General features: G+C 42.6%; 1 protein-coding gene across 3 annotated transcripts in view; it reads left to right on the forward strand.

Annotated features, from left to right (window-relative positions):
* The window catches only part of DPP6 (dipeptidyl peptidase like 6), a 492473-nt gene extending 474810 nt beyond the window's left edge, over positions 1-17663 (forward strand). For all 3 annotated transcript variants that reach the window (XM_085227008.1, XM_085227007.1, XM_085227009.1), the window contains exons 18-26: positions 4262-4360; positions 6657-6726; positions 8481-8675; positions 9445-9499; positions 10373-10478; positions 11174-11232; positions 13936-14008; positions 14104-14177; positions 15436-17663. In XM_085227008.1, the coding sequence (XP_085083134.1) occupies positions 4262-4360; positions 6657-6726; positions 8481-8675; positions 9445-9499; positions 10373-10478; positions 11174-11232; positions 13936-14008; positions 14104-14177; positions 15436-15582 (878 nt within the window). In that variant the 3' untranslated portion in view covers positions 15583-17663. The remainder of the gene's footprint in view (positions 1-4261; positions 4361-6656; positions 6727-8480; positions 8676-9444; positions 9500-10372; positions 10479-11173; positions 11233-13935; positions 14009-14103; positions 14178-15435) is intronic.
* The last annotated feature ends 558 nt before the right edge of the window (positions 17664-18221 follow it).

An 18221-nucleotide genomic window follows, 5' to 3' on the forward strand; every position in this document is an offset into this window, starting at 1 on the left:
GGTAAATTCATGAAAAGAGGGGGTGAGGGCACTGCCTAAGGCAAATCTTCTCAGGGAGTCAGACCCTAAGTTCCAGCTCTCCCATGTTCCAGCCTGCAGTTAAAATTCTCCATTTGGGTTCCCATGGATGTAGATGCGTCTCTGAAATCCTTCTGTATACAGTGCTGTTCTAGGAATATTGCTCTTGGGGTATGAGGATGGTGATTTGTCATAAATGTAATTTGTTATCAGCTTTCTCAAAAAATGAACAGTTCAGATTTCACATAGAATCTCAGAATCATAGTAGGGTGTGGGTTGAAATGGACCACAGTGACCATCTTGTTCCAACCCCCTGCTATGTGCAGGGTCACCAACCAGCAGCCCAGGCTGCCCAGAGCCACATCCAGCCTGGCCTTGAATGCCTTCAGGGGTGGGGCATCCACAACCTCCTTGGGCAACCTGGTCCAGTGCCTCGCCACCCTCTGTGTGAAAAACTTCCTCCTAATATCTCACCTAAACCCCCCTTGTCTCAGTTTAAAACCATTCCCCCTTGTCCTATCACTATCCACCCTCATAAACAGCCATTCCCCCTCCTGTTTAGATGCTCCCTTCAAGTACTGGAAGGCTGCAATGAGGTCTCCCTGGAGCCTTCTCTTCTCCAAGCTAAACAATCCCAGTTCCCTCAATCTTTCTTCATAGGAGAGGTGCTCCAACCCTCTGATCATTTTAGTGGCCCTTCTCTGGACCTGCTTTTTCTCCCTTCTTTTTGTCCATTTTTTTTACCCCAAGTCAGCATGGCTGACATGCATGCTGTGACATGACATGCATGACAGCATGGACATCCAGATGTCTTCCCTTCTGTTTCTTATGAGCCTCCATGGCCTCACAGCAGGAGATGAGTCAGTCTTACCTGAAACCAATATTTATCTGTTCCTGTTGTTTCGATGAGAGACCCTTTCCTACCATTTCAATGTAGCATTCAGCCCAGCTCTAACCTGTTTTTATGGCCTTCAGACATTGCTGGAATACAAATAATAAGCACCTGCTTTATTCCTGAAGCTCTGTGTGGGGCTGGTAGCAGTTTATTAGCCATCAGTTTAGCTAGCTTAGCCAGACTTAGAACAATTCCCTGCTGCTGTGTCTTCAAAGGAACAGAGCAAAACACAGTGTTTTGCGGGAAGTGTCAAAGGATGGATTCCTATTACACTAGGATGTGTAGGAAAGAAAACATAAGATTTACCCTGAGTCATATGTGATTTTATGGCTCTTTTTCTCAGTTCTTATTGGCAACGTGCATTTAGAGCCCTGATCCCAATCTAGAAAAGTTGGACTTGTGAACAGCAAGTACAGCTTGCAACCCTAAATTCTGATTGATTTTTTTTTTTAATCACATTTAAAACCAGATTTGTGACACACTGTAATCTTCGCTGTTAAAATAGAAGTGCTCAATCGTGTTCCATGCAGTGCCAGAAGCATCTGATGTAGTTAAGGAAATGTATGTACACTTAACTCTAATTTATCCTTCCATTAATTTCAATTAATTTGTTCTAATTCAGATGTTCCTTTGCAGAAAAAGATACATGCACAAAGCATAGCAGCATTCTGGAAGAAGTTAGGTTAAAGCAATATGCTGCTCCACTGCCCTGTAGAGAAGCAACATCTCTGCTGTCAAAACCACGCACTGCATCCTGCCCTGGACTGTCTGCTGCCATATGCTTACATGACTAGCATTGGTCTAGCATTTCTTCATGTCTCTGTTTCCTCTCTGGTCTGAAATTTCCAGGTAAAAGCCTGGAGTGCCTCTATACCCAAAGCTGCCCAGGCACAGCCAAGTGCAGAGGGATTATTATTTTATTTTTAACAGGTTTTATCCCTTGTGAAAATGCTTCTGCTATAAATAGCAGAAGTTGGCATGTGCAGTTGTCCTGGTTGACAAAGATACAAGAATTGCTTTTTTTTTTTTTTTTTTTTTTGGAGTCACAACGGGCAGCAAATAGCAAACTGCAAACGTTTTAATCTCTCTGCACCAGTGGCTGCTCATATCTCAGTCTTTGCACAGGGTAGTAGCAGTGGGATTTTAGAGCTCTGTCTTGCAGCTATGCAGGCTCCTTGCTGATGGCTGACACGCTACCATTGAGGCAACCTTCAAGCCTTGCAAGCCATTTAGAAGTCATTCATGCAGTATTATTTGTCCATTGTTAATTTTTTCTTCCTCTTTCTCTGATAGAGGATGCAAGTGATTGCTTTTAAATAGAGGGACATTCCAAACAAGCATTTTATCTTAGAGGAAAGTAGACTTTCTGTTCTGTTTGTTGTTATCTGTACAAGCAGCCTCACCAACATCAGTGGGCCTGAAAGGCAGAGTAACAACTTAACCTGGGTGCCTGAACCTGGATTCACAGATCTCATCTATGCAAGTACAGAATATCTAGTCTCTTCTGCTGCCACGTCTTCCTGCTCTCCATCCATTTTTATCTTTATGTTTTTTCTCCTTAAAAACAGTGCTTTCATTTTACAGTAGACATGGAGAGGGCTGACTAACAGTGCATACAGGACAGTGCTCCCATGATCTGTGTCGCAGGCTCCTGAACAGTTTTACAAATTACTTTTGGGAGATTAAAATGATAGATGCTATATAAAACGGAAAAAAAAAAAGAAAATGAAAGTATTGAAAAAGGAACACAAGACATAGTGAAATTAGTTTGATTTTGAGGGGTACATACGAGTAGTGAGTATTACATAGAAAGCTTGATCTAGTTGTGCACTGAACACAGCAGCTGCTGAAATTCATGATTTTCTGCATATAATTAGCTTTTCCCTTGCTTCCCTTTTTCCCTCCTTCTTCTTCTGAAAAAAGGAACAACTGACAGTTGCACGTTATGAATTTGCTCATTTAATATGAGCGCATTACTCTATAGAGGGAGTTTGCCTCTGTATTCTGCAATAATCAGATAATAGTGCGTCGCTCCGAATATTATAGCGTGCTTACATTTAATTAAGCAATGACCATTTGTACTCTATAGACTCAATCTCCCTGTGGTCCTAAAGCAGAAAAGAAAGTCCTTTAGGAGATATGCCAATCTTTTTATTTCCTCCATAGTCTTCTTGGCTTTCTAAAGATGCAATTATTTGAACAAATAAAATGGCTTGACTAAATTCCCCTATGTGGCAGGCCCCTTTCTGCTGATAAAGCTACTTGTGTGCGCCGTAATTAAATGAGAATCTTAATATTTAACTAAATGTAATAGGCTGTTGCTTTGGCAGTTTCGTAGGGAATGTGATTTCAATAGGGATGAGACAGGCTTTTCAGAAGCAGGGTAAATAGTCTGGGAACCAATAGGGTCTTGCTGAAAGATGTGGGAAGGCATGTTTTTGTGGTATGCCTGCCTCTTCAACAGAGGTGGGCAATGACAACATGATTATCAGCTAAGTATTACTGGAGGAGTTAGGATTACACATCTATTTATTGGTGTGTCTCTAAAGGGAAGGTACAATCAGCTAAACTCATAATTTGGTGCAAAGCCCTCTCTGGGTCCACAATGCAGAAGTGATGCTCTGGGTCCCCCTGGTCCAAACCCAGCCTGACACCAAGAGGCCAAGCACTGCAGCATGTTCCCAGGTCTGAAATCCAAAGCCAGGATCTCACCATCTTTGAATCCCTCCCTATGGGGCTCAGGATCCTCATCATCACACATGGAAATGCTCCCTCAGGATGAGCCCTTTCCTTACCAACTGAGAAGGACTTGTTCTTTCTGTTGCTAGAGGTAGTCACTTTTTCTAAGAGGTCCTCAAGAGCCAGGATGTGAGCTGTAAAGGCTAATTCCTTTATGAGACGTAAAGGAAGAAGGAAGGAATCTTCTATTCCCGTCCCAGACAGTTCTTGGATAAGAGAAACAAGAGAAATAAACAATTGCTGAAACATACCTTGCAAACCGGTAGTGCTCCCAAACCCAATGTTTCTGTGATCTCTCTCCCCCTGGTTTTCCTTTCAATTGACTTTCTCGTGAGTAGCACCACAACCTTGTCCTGAAGCACTCTAAATTCTCCTCCCTTTCCCTGTTTTGTTATACATAGCTTGGCCACAGACTTGAGGGCCTTTTCATTTGACCCCTAGATTTGCTTGTAGACATCTGACGGGAGCTCATAGCCATGTCTCAATACAGATGGTCACACTCCCATAAGGAAAGCTGTGTTACAGATATTAAGGTGGCTATAAAATGTTAATGTGCATTTTCACAGACAATATTGGAAGTTTTTGTGATCTTAATCCTTCTTCTTTCAGAAATTTTTGAGCTGGAGGTAAATGAAAATGTGCAGCTGGCTGTAAATGACAGGCAAATGCCTAAAGTAGAATACATGGAAATCAAGATAGATGATTACAGTAAGTAGTACTTTTCCTCTATCTTATTTTTCTTTTTAACTACTATTGCTGTGGAATGATACAGTCATCTAGCCTAGACTGGCAGGAGGAAAAATGACTGGCTCTCAATTTACTCACACAGTCAGCAAAGCATTCTCTTAGGATGTGCTTTTCAAGGAAGTTATTACTGAGACAGGATTGGATGAGAATGCAGCTAAAGAAAAGCAAAATGATTGGATTGGGTGGTGTAGTGTTTTTCTTTTTTCCTTTGACAATTTTCTTTGCAGATGAAAATCCACTCTGAGAATTGACACAGTGTGGTGCTCCCATTGTTCAGGGCATTTGCCATAGCTCAAGTGGTTTATTATCTAAGATGGATGTGAAGTGGGATAGTGTATGTGCTTGCTGGCTACAGCTGGGACTGCCTTTCATTGTACGATATTGAGCCACAGTGAATGAACCTGTCTGCCCCTTGGAGTCATTCAGGAGTCTTTGAGAAAGCCATGTTATTTGATAGGGCTGGAAAAAAAAAAAGAAAAAAAAAAGCTTTTCAACAAAAGCCAAGAGATTTCATCTGGAGCAAAGAAAACAGAAAAATGGAGCAGTTTATATCAGCACCTGGCACATTGTTTGCACCATTTGTGTAATTGTTTTCCCCGTGAATCTGTGTGCCAAAGGGGACAAAAAGAAAGAAAACCTTGCCTGGTGGCAAATAGGTAAAGTGTAGGCATTCTCTGCCTGCCTCTATAGCTGCACCTGGACCAACCTAATAAGCATCTGCTCTGGTTGTAAGCAGATTAAATACATGGAAAATCCACATATTTAGCATTGTGAAGTTGCACGCCAGAGCCCTAGTTTGTGTGTATGGCAGTAACTCTAAAAACAAACACAGATCCTGGATTCAAATGACACATTTGGATTTTGGCATTTCCCATGCCAAAAAGCAGCACACCTCTCAGAGCATATAAAAAGAAGGCAGGGAGGTGTGACTGATGGCAGGTGACTAATTTCAACCATTTGCAGGTGTTAAAAGAAAGTGTGAAGCAAAGGCTGAAAGGCATTTGAAAAGGATAATAATGGCTCCAAAATGGTCTGCTTGCCGCACTGGTTTTAGGAGTGCATAAAATAACACTTCTAAGCCTCACAGGCAGCAGAAGGAGACAGTCAAAAAGATGATACCTATCCCCTCCGTCAGCCAGCTCATTGTGGTAGTGTCAGCTGATGGTGAATAACTCAGGCTGACGCTCAATGTCTTACCTGCAGGTATCACTGACACTGGATTCTGCCCATTTAACCAAATCTAAGTAATAAATACAAGTGGGCTGTTTGCATGTCCTCCCTACCTCTCCGTGGCCTTGGGCTGAGCAGCCCTGGGAACACTGCAAGTGGTGCTTATTTATATTTAAAGTCAAGTGATGGCCTTTTGGGCTGTCCCTGGGCCATTGATCCAATTTGCAATCCATTAGCATTCAGATGGAATAACTAATTAGGTGGAGTGTCAGACAATGATTGCAAAGCAATCTACTTAAACCGCGCAGCTAATGTGTGTATTAATCTATTGAAAATGCTCCTAATACCGATTTAATTGCCGGGCCTTGGCTAATCTGGATTGTAGTTAACATTTTAAATATAAATGTGCTCTCGTTGATGTGGAAGGCATTCAGATGGGAGCATTCAGCTGTCAATACCAGGCCATCAAAAGTAGTTAAAGGAGCTGTGGTGAGAGTCCCCATGCTGTGGGGACCTTGGGTATTTTCCACTTTTGTTGGTTTGGAACCAGCCATACCATGCAGCCTTCAGCAGGGTTACCTGCTGTTTTAGAGTACCAGTTAGGGCCCCTGAAAATCAGGATTAAAGCAGATGTTTCTCTACCGGTCTTCACATCACTGCAGCAGAAAAGATCCCATTCTACCCCCCGACACACCACACTTAATTGGGTCTTAAATTATCATCCTCCTTGCCTCTTTCCTCCCTCCTCTGCTGCCCTGAAGTATTGATTTCTGGCTGTGTCACTCATACAGCTGCTGAGAAGGAAAATTATAGCTATTGCCAGATGTTAATTGAATGCTGTAAAAGAGATGCATGACTGAACAGCACACTCTCTTCTCTCAATTTACATTTCTTGTCACCTCAGCTACTATAATATGGTCTTTTCATTGACAACAGCTGTGTTCCTAAGGTGTTATTTACCAGCATGTCTGATGAAATGCTGTGTTGTTCCTGTTTATAAGTAGCCAAAACACCAGAAATATGTACTATCATTATGTTGGTTTTCCTACACTAAAGACACACTATCATTTGTTGTTTTCTTGCCTAGAATTACCAATGCAGATCCTAAAGCCAGCAACGTTTTCAGACATGGCGCACTATCCCTTGCTTTTAGTTGTGTAAGTTTTCACTTTTCTTTTGTTTCTCTTCACATTATTATGCAGTGTGGAAGTTCCAACTTTCAAGATATGACACAATTTCCATTCCAAATGCCTCACATGAGAGTTGGGCAAGGTTGAACGCGGGTTTCTTCTCTCATATGCTTGGGCCAAGAATTTCACTTCCCAGCAGGATGCCCTAGTCAAGTTCTACATGCATTGTAGGGGTTTTTTGCAGTTGTTGCAAATATACCCCCAATTTAGTTATTTGGGGAGCAGAAACACTGGGAGAAAGAAAAGATGGATATGGTTTTTCTATCCTGGGGTTAAGGCGCACACCTGGTTCAGTGAGAAATAGGGCCCTAACTCTATGGCACTGAGCAGAGTATGCTAAGTGCTTCTTTGAGAAGGGCTGGGAGTAGCTGACCTGGGCAAGCAGGAGATCCAGCATCAGGGGTCTCAGCTCTCCATGTTTTGCGTGGTTTGCATTTCAGCCAACCTCAGGCAAAAGAGAGACTTGTTTCCATCCAAAGCAGGAGCTATGTCTGCTGAGACACTGTAGGAAGGGGAGCATCCTGCTTTCCTTCTTCGTGCCTTTGGAAGATCTCCACAATTTTAGCATTTATATTAGGCAGGTAGAATTTCCTCCTTGGAGAGAGCATGGCAGATGGGTATCTCTTTATGCAACGTTTAGTAATAATAATATGCAGAACTGTGTTTTTTCTGGAAATTTGGGTAGAATCCAGGGCAGGGAATTGGCTGACCTTGGAGACCCCTTCCTGGCCCGCTGCATCCTGCTGCATCACTTGCTCCCTGCCAGGGGATGCCCTGCAGCAGAGAAACCCCACGTAGGAGTGAGAGAGGTAGCTGAGTGCCTGAACACCACGCAGCACTTCCTTCCATGAAGGACAAAAACACTGCAATAAGCATGCCATTACATCACAGAAATACTGCAGAGAAAACGTACTTCATTAGACAAGTGCTTGAGGAAGATTGGTGCTCATCAAGCTAACAGCACTTGATTAGGCTGTCTCTGAAGCTGAATGTGCCTGAGTCTTGCCTGAATAAATGCAAATGACTGAAGTCACATGCATGTTAAAAACCTGCAGTGAGTTGTCTGATGTTCCCAAGAACCCCCCAGAAAAGACAAGAATTGGGTGGAAGTGCCTGCAGCCCTACAGTAATTCCAACCTAAAATATTATTTCTCATTACCATCACCTCTTGTTTTTTCTGGGCTGCCTTCCAGAAGTGGGCTCAGTATTTCTTGAGGCAGTGCCCTTGTGCAGGCTCTGAGCAGAAGGTTGTGAAGGGAGTCTTGCCCATGTATTCCCCTTACCTTGGGTCAACCTGGGTGTTTCTATGCTCTTGGTTTTACCACTTCTAGAAGTGTTCTTACCCTCTTCACTTGCCTCAATGGGAGGTGACAGACATGACTGACAGCTCCACCTGCAGCCACTCAAGAAGCTGATGAGAGAGGGATGGTCTGCGTTGGGTGAACTGGGGTGGTAGATGAAAGGCTCCTTGCAGCAAATCCTCCACCAGAAATACCCTGTCTTTGGGACTGGCAGAGAAATGGAGACAGATTGGAGCCAGAGGTGGTAGAGAAGTAGATACAGGTGTTAATGAGGAAAACTCCACTGACTTCTGCATCACATCGCATCCCGTTCCCACAGCAAGCCCATGGCCCTGGGAAGAGCTTTGGGCTCCCATTTAGTGATGTTGCCTTTGTTTCTTGAAGCACTGCACCTTTTCCTGATGCCTGTTTGTGTTTCAGGGATGGGACACCAGGCAACCAGATCGTAACGGAGAGGTTTGAGGTGACGTGGGAGACCGTGATGGTCAGCTTGCACAACGCCATCGTGCTGAAGTTTGACGGCCGTGGGAGCGGCTTCCAAGGCACTAAACTATTGCACGAGGTTAAGAGGAGGCTGGGCCTTTTGGAAGAGAAGGACCAGCTGGAAGCTGTCCGGTGAATGACACTGTTCTTGAAGAACGTCTTGAAGAACTTAAACTAAAAGAGAGGAGGTTTAGATTAGATGTCAGGAGGAAATTCTTTACTCAAGAGGGTGGGGAGGCAGTGGCACAGGCTGCCCAGAGAGGTTGTGGATGTCCCATCCCTGGAGGTGCTCCACACCATGTTGGATGGGACTTTGGGCAGCCTGATATGGTGAGAGTGCCTCTTCTCAAGGCAGAGGCTTGGAACTGCGTGGTCTTTAAGATGCCTCCAAGGCTGGCATTAGTCCTGCTTCCTTCGACGGTATGTAGGGTAGAGCAGGAAGCAAGGACAATGTAATCTCATGGCTGTGATCAAGTAATGGCATGTGAGAGAGGGAGCTCGTGCCAGCCAGCGCAGATGGAGGAGAGCAAACTTACAGAGCTAAATTAGAGCACACTTATCTGTGTCACACGTTCAAAGCCTGTTTATTTTTAGCTCTGTACAGTCATACAGCTGCAAACAAGCTGGAATATCAGCTCCTAGATTAATTTTTCGCTGGACTCGCAGTGGGAGAAAATGTACCTCTTTAAAACTTCACACTTTTTTAAAGACTTTTTTTTAAGTGTAAAATCCTAAATATCAAGTCCTGTTAAATTGTTAGATTTACTCTGAGCACAATCACACTAAAAACACCACCAGCGTAATGTAATAGAAACAGCTTTATTATGCCTTTCAGAGGTAGGGCTCTGCAGTGTCGAAGGGAAAAGTGTTTTTAATTCATAGTTTCTCCCTCATGTTCCAGGACAATGCTGAAAGAGCATTACATCGATAAAATGCGAGTTGGTGTGTTTGGAAAGGTAACTTTTTTCTCTTATTCCTCTGCACTGCTGTGGTGAGGTGATGAGGTTAAGCAGCTGAGCTAAATCCTGATTATGTTAATAGTGCTTTTTGTTATTATTTATTTTTGAGATAGGCTGCTTCTTGCTCAGAGATGTTGATGATGAAAGCTTTCGTTTTATCAATGCATTCGTCAATGTGTGTAAATTAACTTCAGGGTGCAGAAAGTGACAATTTGCCAGAAAAGTGCTGTCAACATTAATTAATTTTTCCTTTGCCAACTTTTATTTTCATTGCATCCCTTAAGGCCTATGGGTGTGTGGGCGGATCTAGCTCGTATTGTACAAATGTTCAACAGCAGTTCTGATTTCTGAGCTGACTCACCTCCCAGCGTGTGCCCAGCTGGGAAACAGCAATTGCGAAGTACACACAATGTGAAATGAGCATGGGACTGCGAGTAGAAACTGATAGTTGTGGGAGACATGGGCTTAGAGTGAGCGATGAGAGCTGCACATACAGCAGCATTTCTGTGGGGAATTGTTAACAGACTGACGGCAGACACCAAAACTGTGATGTCCATTTTAAAAAAGGATGTGCTGAGATGATATTTTGGAGAGGTAGTATATCTGAGCAGACCTACAGCCATGTAGTAGGTTAAGAAGAGGCAGGTTCTGGGGCACACAACCCTTCTGATTCAGGAGAGTGCAGCAAGTGCAGAGCTCATCCTCATCCATGGCCATGGTCCCTTGTTCCCTCCTTCTCCAGGACCAGGTGCTGAGGGCTCTGTAACAACCAAGAGGCTCCTGCAAGGTCTCAAGTGCCCTGTTCAATATCCAAAAGCAGCAACATGTCACTGCATGACTGCTGATGTCCCTCTCCTGTTTGTGTTCTAGGACTATGGTGGCTACCTGAGCACTTACATGCTTCCAGCTGGCGAAGAAAACCAGGTGTTTGCGTGTGGAGCTGCTCTTTCCCCACTGACAGACTTCAAACTATATGGTAAACGTTACCCTGGAGCCCACAGGCTGCCTCTCTGACTGATGATATGTCTACCCTACCCTTACCCAGTGTTCTTATCTTTCTTTCCCAAGATCCTGCTAGTTTTATATCATGTGTTTTCTCAAGACTAGCTATAAAGACTATAAACTACTTTTACCATCCAACCTCTACCACCAACCTGTATTGAGCATTATTCCTTCTTGCCTGACACATCCCTCCATGCGAGCTGCAGTGCAGTGCCCATCCTATGGTGGTGATCCCCCTGGTTCCCTCCTGATGATACCCCATGCACACAGGGTCCTTCCTCTCAGGGTCACTACTTCCCTTTGCACTAAGTGTCAGTGAAATGAGAAAGCCAGTGGTGTTAAGCACTGCAGTTATCCCTGAGAGCAACAGAAGCTTGTAGTTGATGGAGTCAGCTGCTTATGAAAGGGACAAACATGACACCGCTCCTCTTATATCTCAGTTGCAGTAAGTAAATAAAAAATAGTTCTTCTGTTACTGATAGATATAGTGATGATGAAAGCCTGTGGTATAGTACATATCCAGATTATATTTTCTAAAACTCTTAGAAATAAATCTGTTAAAGTTTCAGTAGAAAATAAGCACTTTTTTAGCATCTGTAGTATTTGACTTAGAAGTGCCGATGTACTCAAGTATGACTGAAAGGTATGTTTACTTTATTTCTTTTCAAGCTTCAGCATTTTCTGAAAGATACTTGGGTTTGTACGGGATTGATAACAGAGTGTATGAGGTAAGTGCATGGACACTGCATCTCATAAAATGTGAAAGGGGTTTTAACTCTTCCTCCATGTGTTCTCTCCTGGGAAAGGAACAAGAACACGCAACAGACGGACCAATAAAACTCTCTGTACTTAAGAGGCAGGAAGGTATCATTAAGTGTACTTACAGGCTTGTCATCTTCATAGTAATAATGGTTACTCTTTTTTTTATTGATTAGTCTTCATGTCCATCTCTCTACTTTGGGTAAATATAGATATTTCAATTTAACCTGTTGAAAGAACTGAGGCCTAGAAACTCAGATGTACCCATGTAGTCACAACCTCCATCCTCATCTCAATGGTCTTATCATTTTGTTACCCTCTAAGACATAAATTTTGACCCATTTTCTTGAGGCAGATAGCTTCCTGAGCCTTGCAGTGGAAGCTTTTTCATGGTTATCTAGATTGTGAGTTCATTGTCTCTCAGATTTTGCACGGGCGATCTCTAGTTCATGTTAAATTCTTTTTGTTCTTTTAGAAATTTAAAGGCAGATCAGTAGCAGTGAAAGCAAGTAAAAATATTGGAATAAGAAATTTAATAGAAATTAGAACTTTGAATTGCCACTTGGTCTTTGTGCGTTGAAAAGTTGGCCTTATCAGAGAGCAGACTTGGGCCTCTTTGGGTTCTTCTTGGTTGAGTGACCTAGGATAAAGCCCTGAAGGGACGTGAAGCCAAAAAAACTGGTTTATGTTCAAAGATCACCTCCTCCAAGCTCAGGAGCATCCCAACAAAAGGAAATCAGGCAAAAATGCCAGGAGGCATGGATGGATGAACAGGCAGATCCTGGCCGAAAGAGGAAACACAACTCCCATGTTTATAAAGAGAAAAAAAGAAGACTTGGGGAACTACAAGCCAGTCAGTCTCACCTCTGTGCTCAGCAAGATCATGGAGCAGATCCTACTGGAAACTGTTTTAATGCACACAAAAAACAGAGTTGACTGGCAACAAGCAGCGTGACTTCACTAAGGGCAAATTGTGCCTGACAAATTTGCTGCAACCACTTCTGCAACGTGGTCATAGTGTTAGTGGAAAAGGGAAGAGCAGCTGACACAATCTGTCTGACTTGTACAAAGCATTTGACACCATTTCGCATTACATCCTTGTCTCTAAATTGGAGAGATACAGATGTGATGGATGGACTACTCGCACAAGGAATGGGCTGGATGATTGCACTCAAAGAATTGTAGTCAGTGGCTCTGTGTCCACATGGAGACCAGTGATTCTCCCCTGTTTTGTGCTGCATTCAACTCTGAGGCCCTCAGTACGAAAAGGACGTGGTTCTGTTAAGAAGATCCAGAGGAGGCTACAAGGATGCTCTGAGGGCTGGAGCACCTCCCCAGTGGGGATAGGCTGAGAGAGCTGGGGTTGTTCAGACTGGAGAGGTGAAGGCTCTCGGGAGACTTCATTGCAACTTTCGGTACCTATAGGGGTGTATAGGAAAGCTGCAGAGGAACTCTTTATAAGGGCATGTAGTGATAGGACAAGGGGTAATTGCTTTAAACTGATGGAGAGCGGATTTAGATCAGGCATTAGGAAAAAACTCTTCACAGTGAGGGCAGTGAGGCACTGGCATAGGCTACCCAGAGCAACTGTGGGTGCTGCATCCCTGAAGGTGTTAAGGGCCGGGTTGTATGGGGTTTTGGACAACCTACTCTAGTGGGAGGTGTCCCTGCCCATGAGGGAGGTGAAACTGCATGGACTTCAAGGTGCTTTCCAACCCAAACCATTCTATGATCCTGTGACTTGGGGTTATCTGCTAGGAACAGCGCTTGGGCTCATTGCAGGGCATTGCGCTCCTCCAGGCATGGCTCCTAACTGATACACATCTCCTACATTCTGCAGTTGGACCACAGATTGCTTAAGGAATAAGAATTGCTCCTATTCTGTGAACCATCCATGAAGTTTATCAAAGTCATATCAGTAAAGACCAGGTGTAGATCCCAAATAGCCTGTATTGTCCCATGGCAAGGTGCAACTGAAGCATCATCAATCAGGGAGTAATAGGAAGGAGAACAGAGTGCAAGGTACATGCATACACTGTCAAAGAGCTTGGATATCATGGCTGAGAGGATGAGAGTTAAGTTCAAGAATATCAGGATGATCAGAGTCAACTCTTGCAAAATTAGTAAATACTCGCTAAGTCCATACAGAGTGTAATATTTGCAGTCACTCCAACTAGTAGGTCTCTTGTGCATCTGAGAGTTGGCTGGAGACTAAAGATTCACAGCAGTAAATACTTGAGAACCTCCTTTGGTCCACCTAAGCTCATCAGTGCCATCTTTCAAACAGTACCAAAGTTACTGCAGCTCACTGAACCTGTTTTAGCACGTACAGTTAGGCATCTTTTTGTCAGTGCGTTTTATTCACTTTGGAATATTCTTTTGACTTCTTCTTCCACGTGTTCTACAGTTGAGGCTTTTGCTGAACATTAAATTATTAAAATAGATGGGGATCTCTGACCTCTTCCTGCTGCTGGTGCAGAGCATGGAAGGAGCAGTAGAAGTCTGTTTTACCTCTAGAATGATTCAAGTGGCTGAGAGAATATGCTGTGCTGGAGTCTGCTTGTTATCCATGTGAGGGAGTACCAAATGGAATTAAGTGCTTCTGCTCCCCCCATATGAATTGCTAATTTCTCGCAAGAGTTTTAATCTTATTGCAACCTCTACCTTCACAGATCACCAGATTAGAACACAGAGTCTCATTACTGAAGGAACAGACATTTTTGATCATTCATGCTACTGCTGATGGTAAGTTAGCCCATCACTTGAGTTATGTATTTGAGATGGCTTTGATTTTTCTTAATTAAATTTGCCTCTTTAATGATTGTAATTTGTTCCTACAGAAAAAATCCATTTTCAGCATACTGCGGACCTTATCACACACCTAATTAAGGCAAAGGCTAATTACAGTTTGCAGGTACAGTATGTGTTTCCTTTTTTCATATTTGGACAGTTATTTCTCAGTCTGAACTCAAACTGCTGTTATGAAATAAGCTTCGTAAAGCCACTTGCAAATACAACCTGGCAATAGAAACAGAATCAGCTTATAATGTGTTCCCATGTATTCACGTGCTAACTTGATATCATTGTTTTGTTTTGGACAGTTGTTGGACAGTTATTGAATTACAGTAAATTAGATTTTGCAAGGAGTGTCTCTAAGGAGTTGATGGCTGCTATCTTTCAGTGGGAACAGCAGGCTGAAATCAAGATGAATTACAGATACAAAGGGCTCTAAATTAAATCAGCTGGAAAAGTTAGGGGGATAAATGTTTCTCAAATCTGACATCCCTGAGTGACACACAGCGGTCAGAAATGCCCTTCTTTCTGCTGAGTTGCTGATTTGCTGAACTGCCTGTATCTGTGCCAGTAATGCCACAGCTTCCAAAAGAAGCCCATCCACAGACAATGGGGATGGTCCCTGTTCTCTGCCACCTGCTGAGCCACAGCCAGGAGAGTGCCAGCAGTCAGAGCTACCATGGCAGGACTGCAGCTCACAGTATAGATTGTTTTATTGCAGTGCCCAAACCCTACTAACGCTTCATCTACTGAATACCAGCTCCCTCTGGCTGCATTTCTGCAGTTTCACATGAGCTCCATCAGGTTCCAAAGGCAGTAGGATGGAGCACAGACACTGGGGCTATGAGCCTGGAAGGGATTTGATGGCTGCTAAGAGGACTAAGGGTTCAGTACACATTCCCAGTGAAGAAGCGTTGATGCTTTGGAGCTTGAAGGTAGCCATGGGGTAGGTGCCCCTTAAGGATTTATTGAGGAGTGAGTGGAGGGATCGAGGATTTACACTGTGGATGGAGGCACTCAGAGCAGCAGTGGGAGCCCTCAGTCCTACCTGTAAGGGTTCAGTCCAAGAGGCACGTTGCCTTCCACTCAGTATCCCACTCTAGACAAACAGTGATGACTCTTGCTTTCCTTCAACGTGTACAGAAGTTACTGACTTCTTACTGGATGGTTTGGTTTTGTTTTGCTTGAACTTGTTCAGAACAAAATGAAATGGAATTACCACCTACAAAAACGTTCCTTTTGGTTCAAGTGTGCTCTCAGTGCACTGAATTAACCTGGGCCTTCTGGCATCCATGGGAAGACACAGGGTGACCAGTGGGCTGAGTGCTCAGTTCCAACACTTCAGGCTTCTCACTGTGTATTTCCTTGCTTCTTTGCAGATTTACCCTGATGAAAGCCATTATTTCAGCAATCCAGCATTAGAACAGCATTTGTACAACTCCATTGTCAACTTCTTTGCATCGTGTTTCCAAGTTCAGGACAAACTCCCAATAGCTCCACTGAAAGAGGAGGAGGACGATGATTAACCCCGTGTGTCTGTGCTAAGCACAAGGCAGATCCCTCTAACAATATGCAACTGGATCATTTTCCTGAAGAAAGAGATGTTATGTTGTTAGCATGTATTTAAAGACAACTGAAAGCAGCTCCTCTGCTTTACTTGACAGCAACTCCTTCCTAGATGGAAGAACATTAAGCATGGTGAACTCAGCAGAAACTGCTGTCTGAAATTAACTCATTACAACCAACATCTTTTTCTTTTCTCCTTTTTTTTTTCCTTTTTCTCTCCTTTTACTTTGCCACAAAGTGACTTCTGGTGTGAAAGTGGCAAAACGTTGGACTTGAAGGAACACCCCATGAAACCACTTTGAGGACTGGAAGATGTGATGTCCCTTTGCATTCAAGCAATCAAGCAGCAGCCCTGAAATCCATCATTCGTATTACGTTCCTAGAGTTAGCATCACACTTTGTCAAAAAAAAAATCTAACCTAATACACAGAAAAGATTATAGCACAGTTGTTTTAAAGGACTGATTCATGCATATTTGCCTGCTCTTTCCCACGATTAGAAGGTTTGGCATTGCTACAGAACATACAAATTCAGTTGTACCAAGTGTCACTATAGTTACACTGATGTTTACTTTCCTGTAATTATTTCTTAATTTTGTATAGCTTTTAATTCTGTTTTCATTTGGTCTCATGCTTACCTTATTAGCTTCTCAGCTTGTTCTGGATGAGGAAAAAACATATGAGGAATTAACCAACCCTCTTTAGACCTTAGAGGTCTGGAGTAGCAATGAGGGTCAGGGTAACCAGCAATTAGAAAGTCTGTTACACTTAACAAAGGAAATCTCAATCAAAGGCACAGACTTTACTCACAAGATCGAGCATTTTCTTTGGCAGCCTTGAAAAATACACACATAAATAGCCTGAATCAGCTTAACATTGAGACACGTTTACAGTACTAAAGAAAAATATGTGATGGTCATAACTTTTTTGGTTTTTCTTTTTTAAATTTGTGGTTGGCAGCCTGTTCGGAGAAGGCTAGATTAGGTTTTGGCAGCAGGAATTTGTGGCAGATACTTTGCAGATCATCTCATAAAGCCATTTAAACAGAACAAGTATGCTCAGATTTATTGCACATGCTGTCTGTGGCTTAGTTTTATTCCAGGTCGATGAATAGCGTTTGGTTATCTCTTCTGCTCGCATGAGCTTTGCCAGGCATACTAGATTTAAAAAAAAAATTAGGAACATCTTCTGCTTTAAAATATCATTTCTACATTGCAGTGCAAAGCAACTTTTAAAACTTCTTGTGAAAATATTTCAACTCTCAGAAAGGAAATCAACGCTCATCCATTGCCATTTTCCCACCTGATAAGAATTTTGGCTAGTGTGCTCTCCTTGTAAAATACTCTGACCAAATGTACAGCCAGTATTAATACTGTATATTTCATTTTGTTGTATATAACGGAATGTAAGTCTGTTATTTGTCAGGTCCCCGACCCAATATTAGTCTTGTGTTCAGCATGCATGCGATAACACTTCTTTGCTGATCAGGACTCTTTAGAAGTACTAGCTTGGAAATATAACAATTAATGTAATTTCTTTTCTTGTTTTGACAGCTTGAATGTCAATGCCGGTTTCTACTTCTTACGTAGTACTGTGGGTAAGCTCACATCCTGACAGCAATGATGACGTTTCCATTGGTGTTCTTTAGCGTGTCTTTTTTGTTACCATTATTTTAAGCTTTGAATGTTGGTTGTACTTTGTACTTTGACCATCATAAAAAAAAAAATATATATATATATATATGCTGATAAAACACAGAAGTTACTTAGTTTGGTTTGATTATCCTCTTTAATTTACAGTGCATCAACATTGTGTGAACAGAAACTGAGGTATAAACCTGCTTTATCCGGCAAAATGCCAAATAGACAATAAGAATGCTGCGTGTCCAGATTTTGCTACACTGAACAGGCTCAACGGCCTCAAATGAACTTGACCTGAGAAATGTAAAAATCTGCTCCGTCCACAATCTTTTGTAGAAAGAACTTTAGGATGTGGCATGGTAGTGTTTGTTCATTCATGGAATAAAACATTATTTTACCACCCTGGTTGCTACTTCTGTTATTTAAAGTACTTAAATCAATGTTGAGAGGCTGGAAGTGCAGTTCCTGGTTGAATTGAACCCAAACTCCAGATGCAGGTCAGCTAAATGAAAACAAGCCTGTTAGCAGATACCAACCCATCAATAAACTATAGTGGACATTTTAATGTTTGTTGCCAGCAAACTCAGAAAAAAGAAGCTTTAGTAGTGGCACAGGGCAGGCAGATTGCACTAGTACAAAATAGCTTTGCTAATATTTGGCTTTATTACCTAAATATAACTAATATTTTTTTAATTGTCCAAACAAATCAAGCTCATACCCTCAGCTGGCATTTCTGGATGCCATCATGTTCAACTGTAGCATCCCAAAGCAGGATAGAGCTAATGAGCAGTGCCCTACTAATTCAGAGGAAACCACAGAGGGAAAAATGAGCCATTGCTGGCAGCTAATTAACAAAGCTAGGCAGTCAGCCATGATTGTAATTGTCTGTGGGTTCAGGCATGGAGCAAACAAACCCATCTGAGTTCTGTTCATGAACTCATGCCAAGAGAAGGCTGCATC

The sequence above is a fragment of the Meleagris gallopavo genome, chromosome 6 (assembly GCF_905368555.1).
Source record: "Meleagris gallopavo chromosome 6, MGAL_WU_HG_1.1, whole genome shotgun sequence".
NCBI lineage: Eukaryota > Metazoa > Chordata > Aves > Galliformes > Phasianidae > Meleagris > Meleagris gallopavo.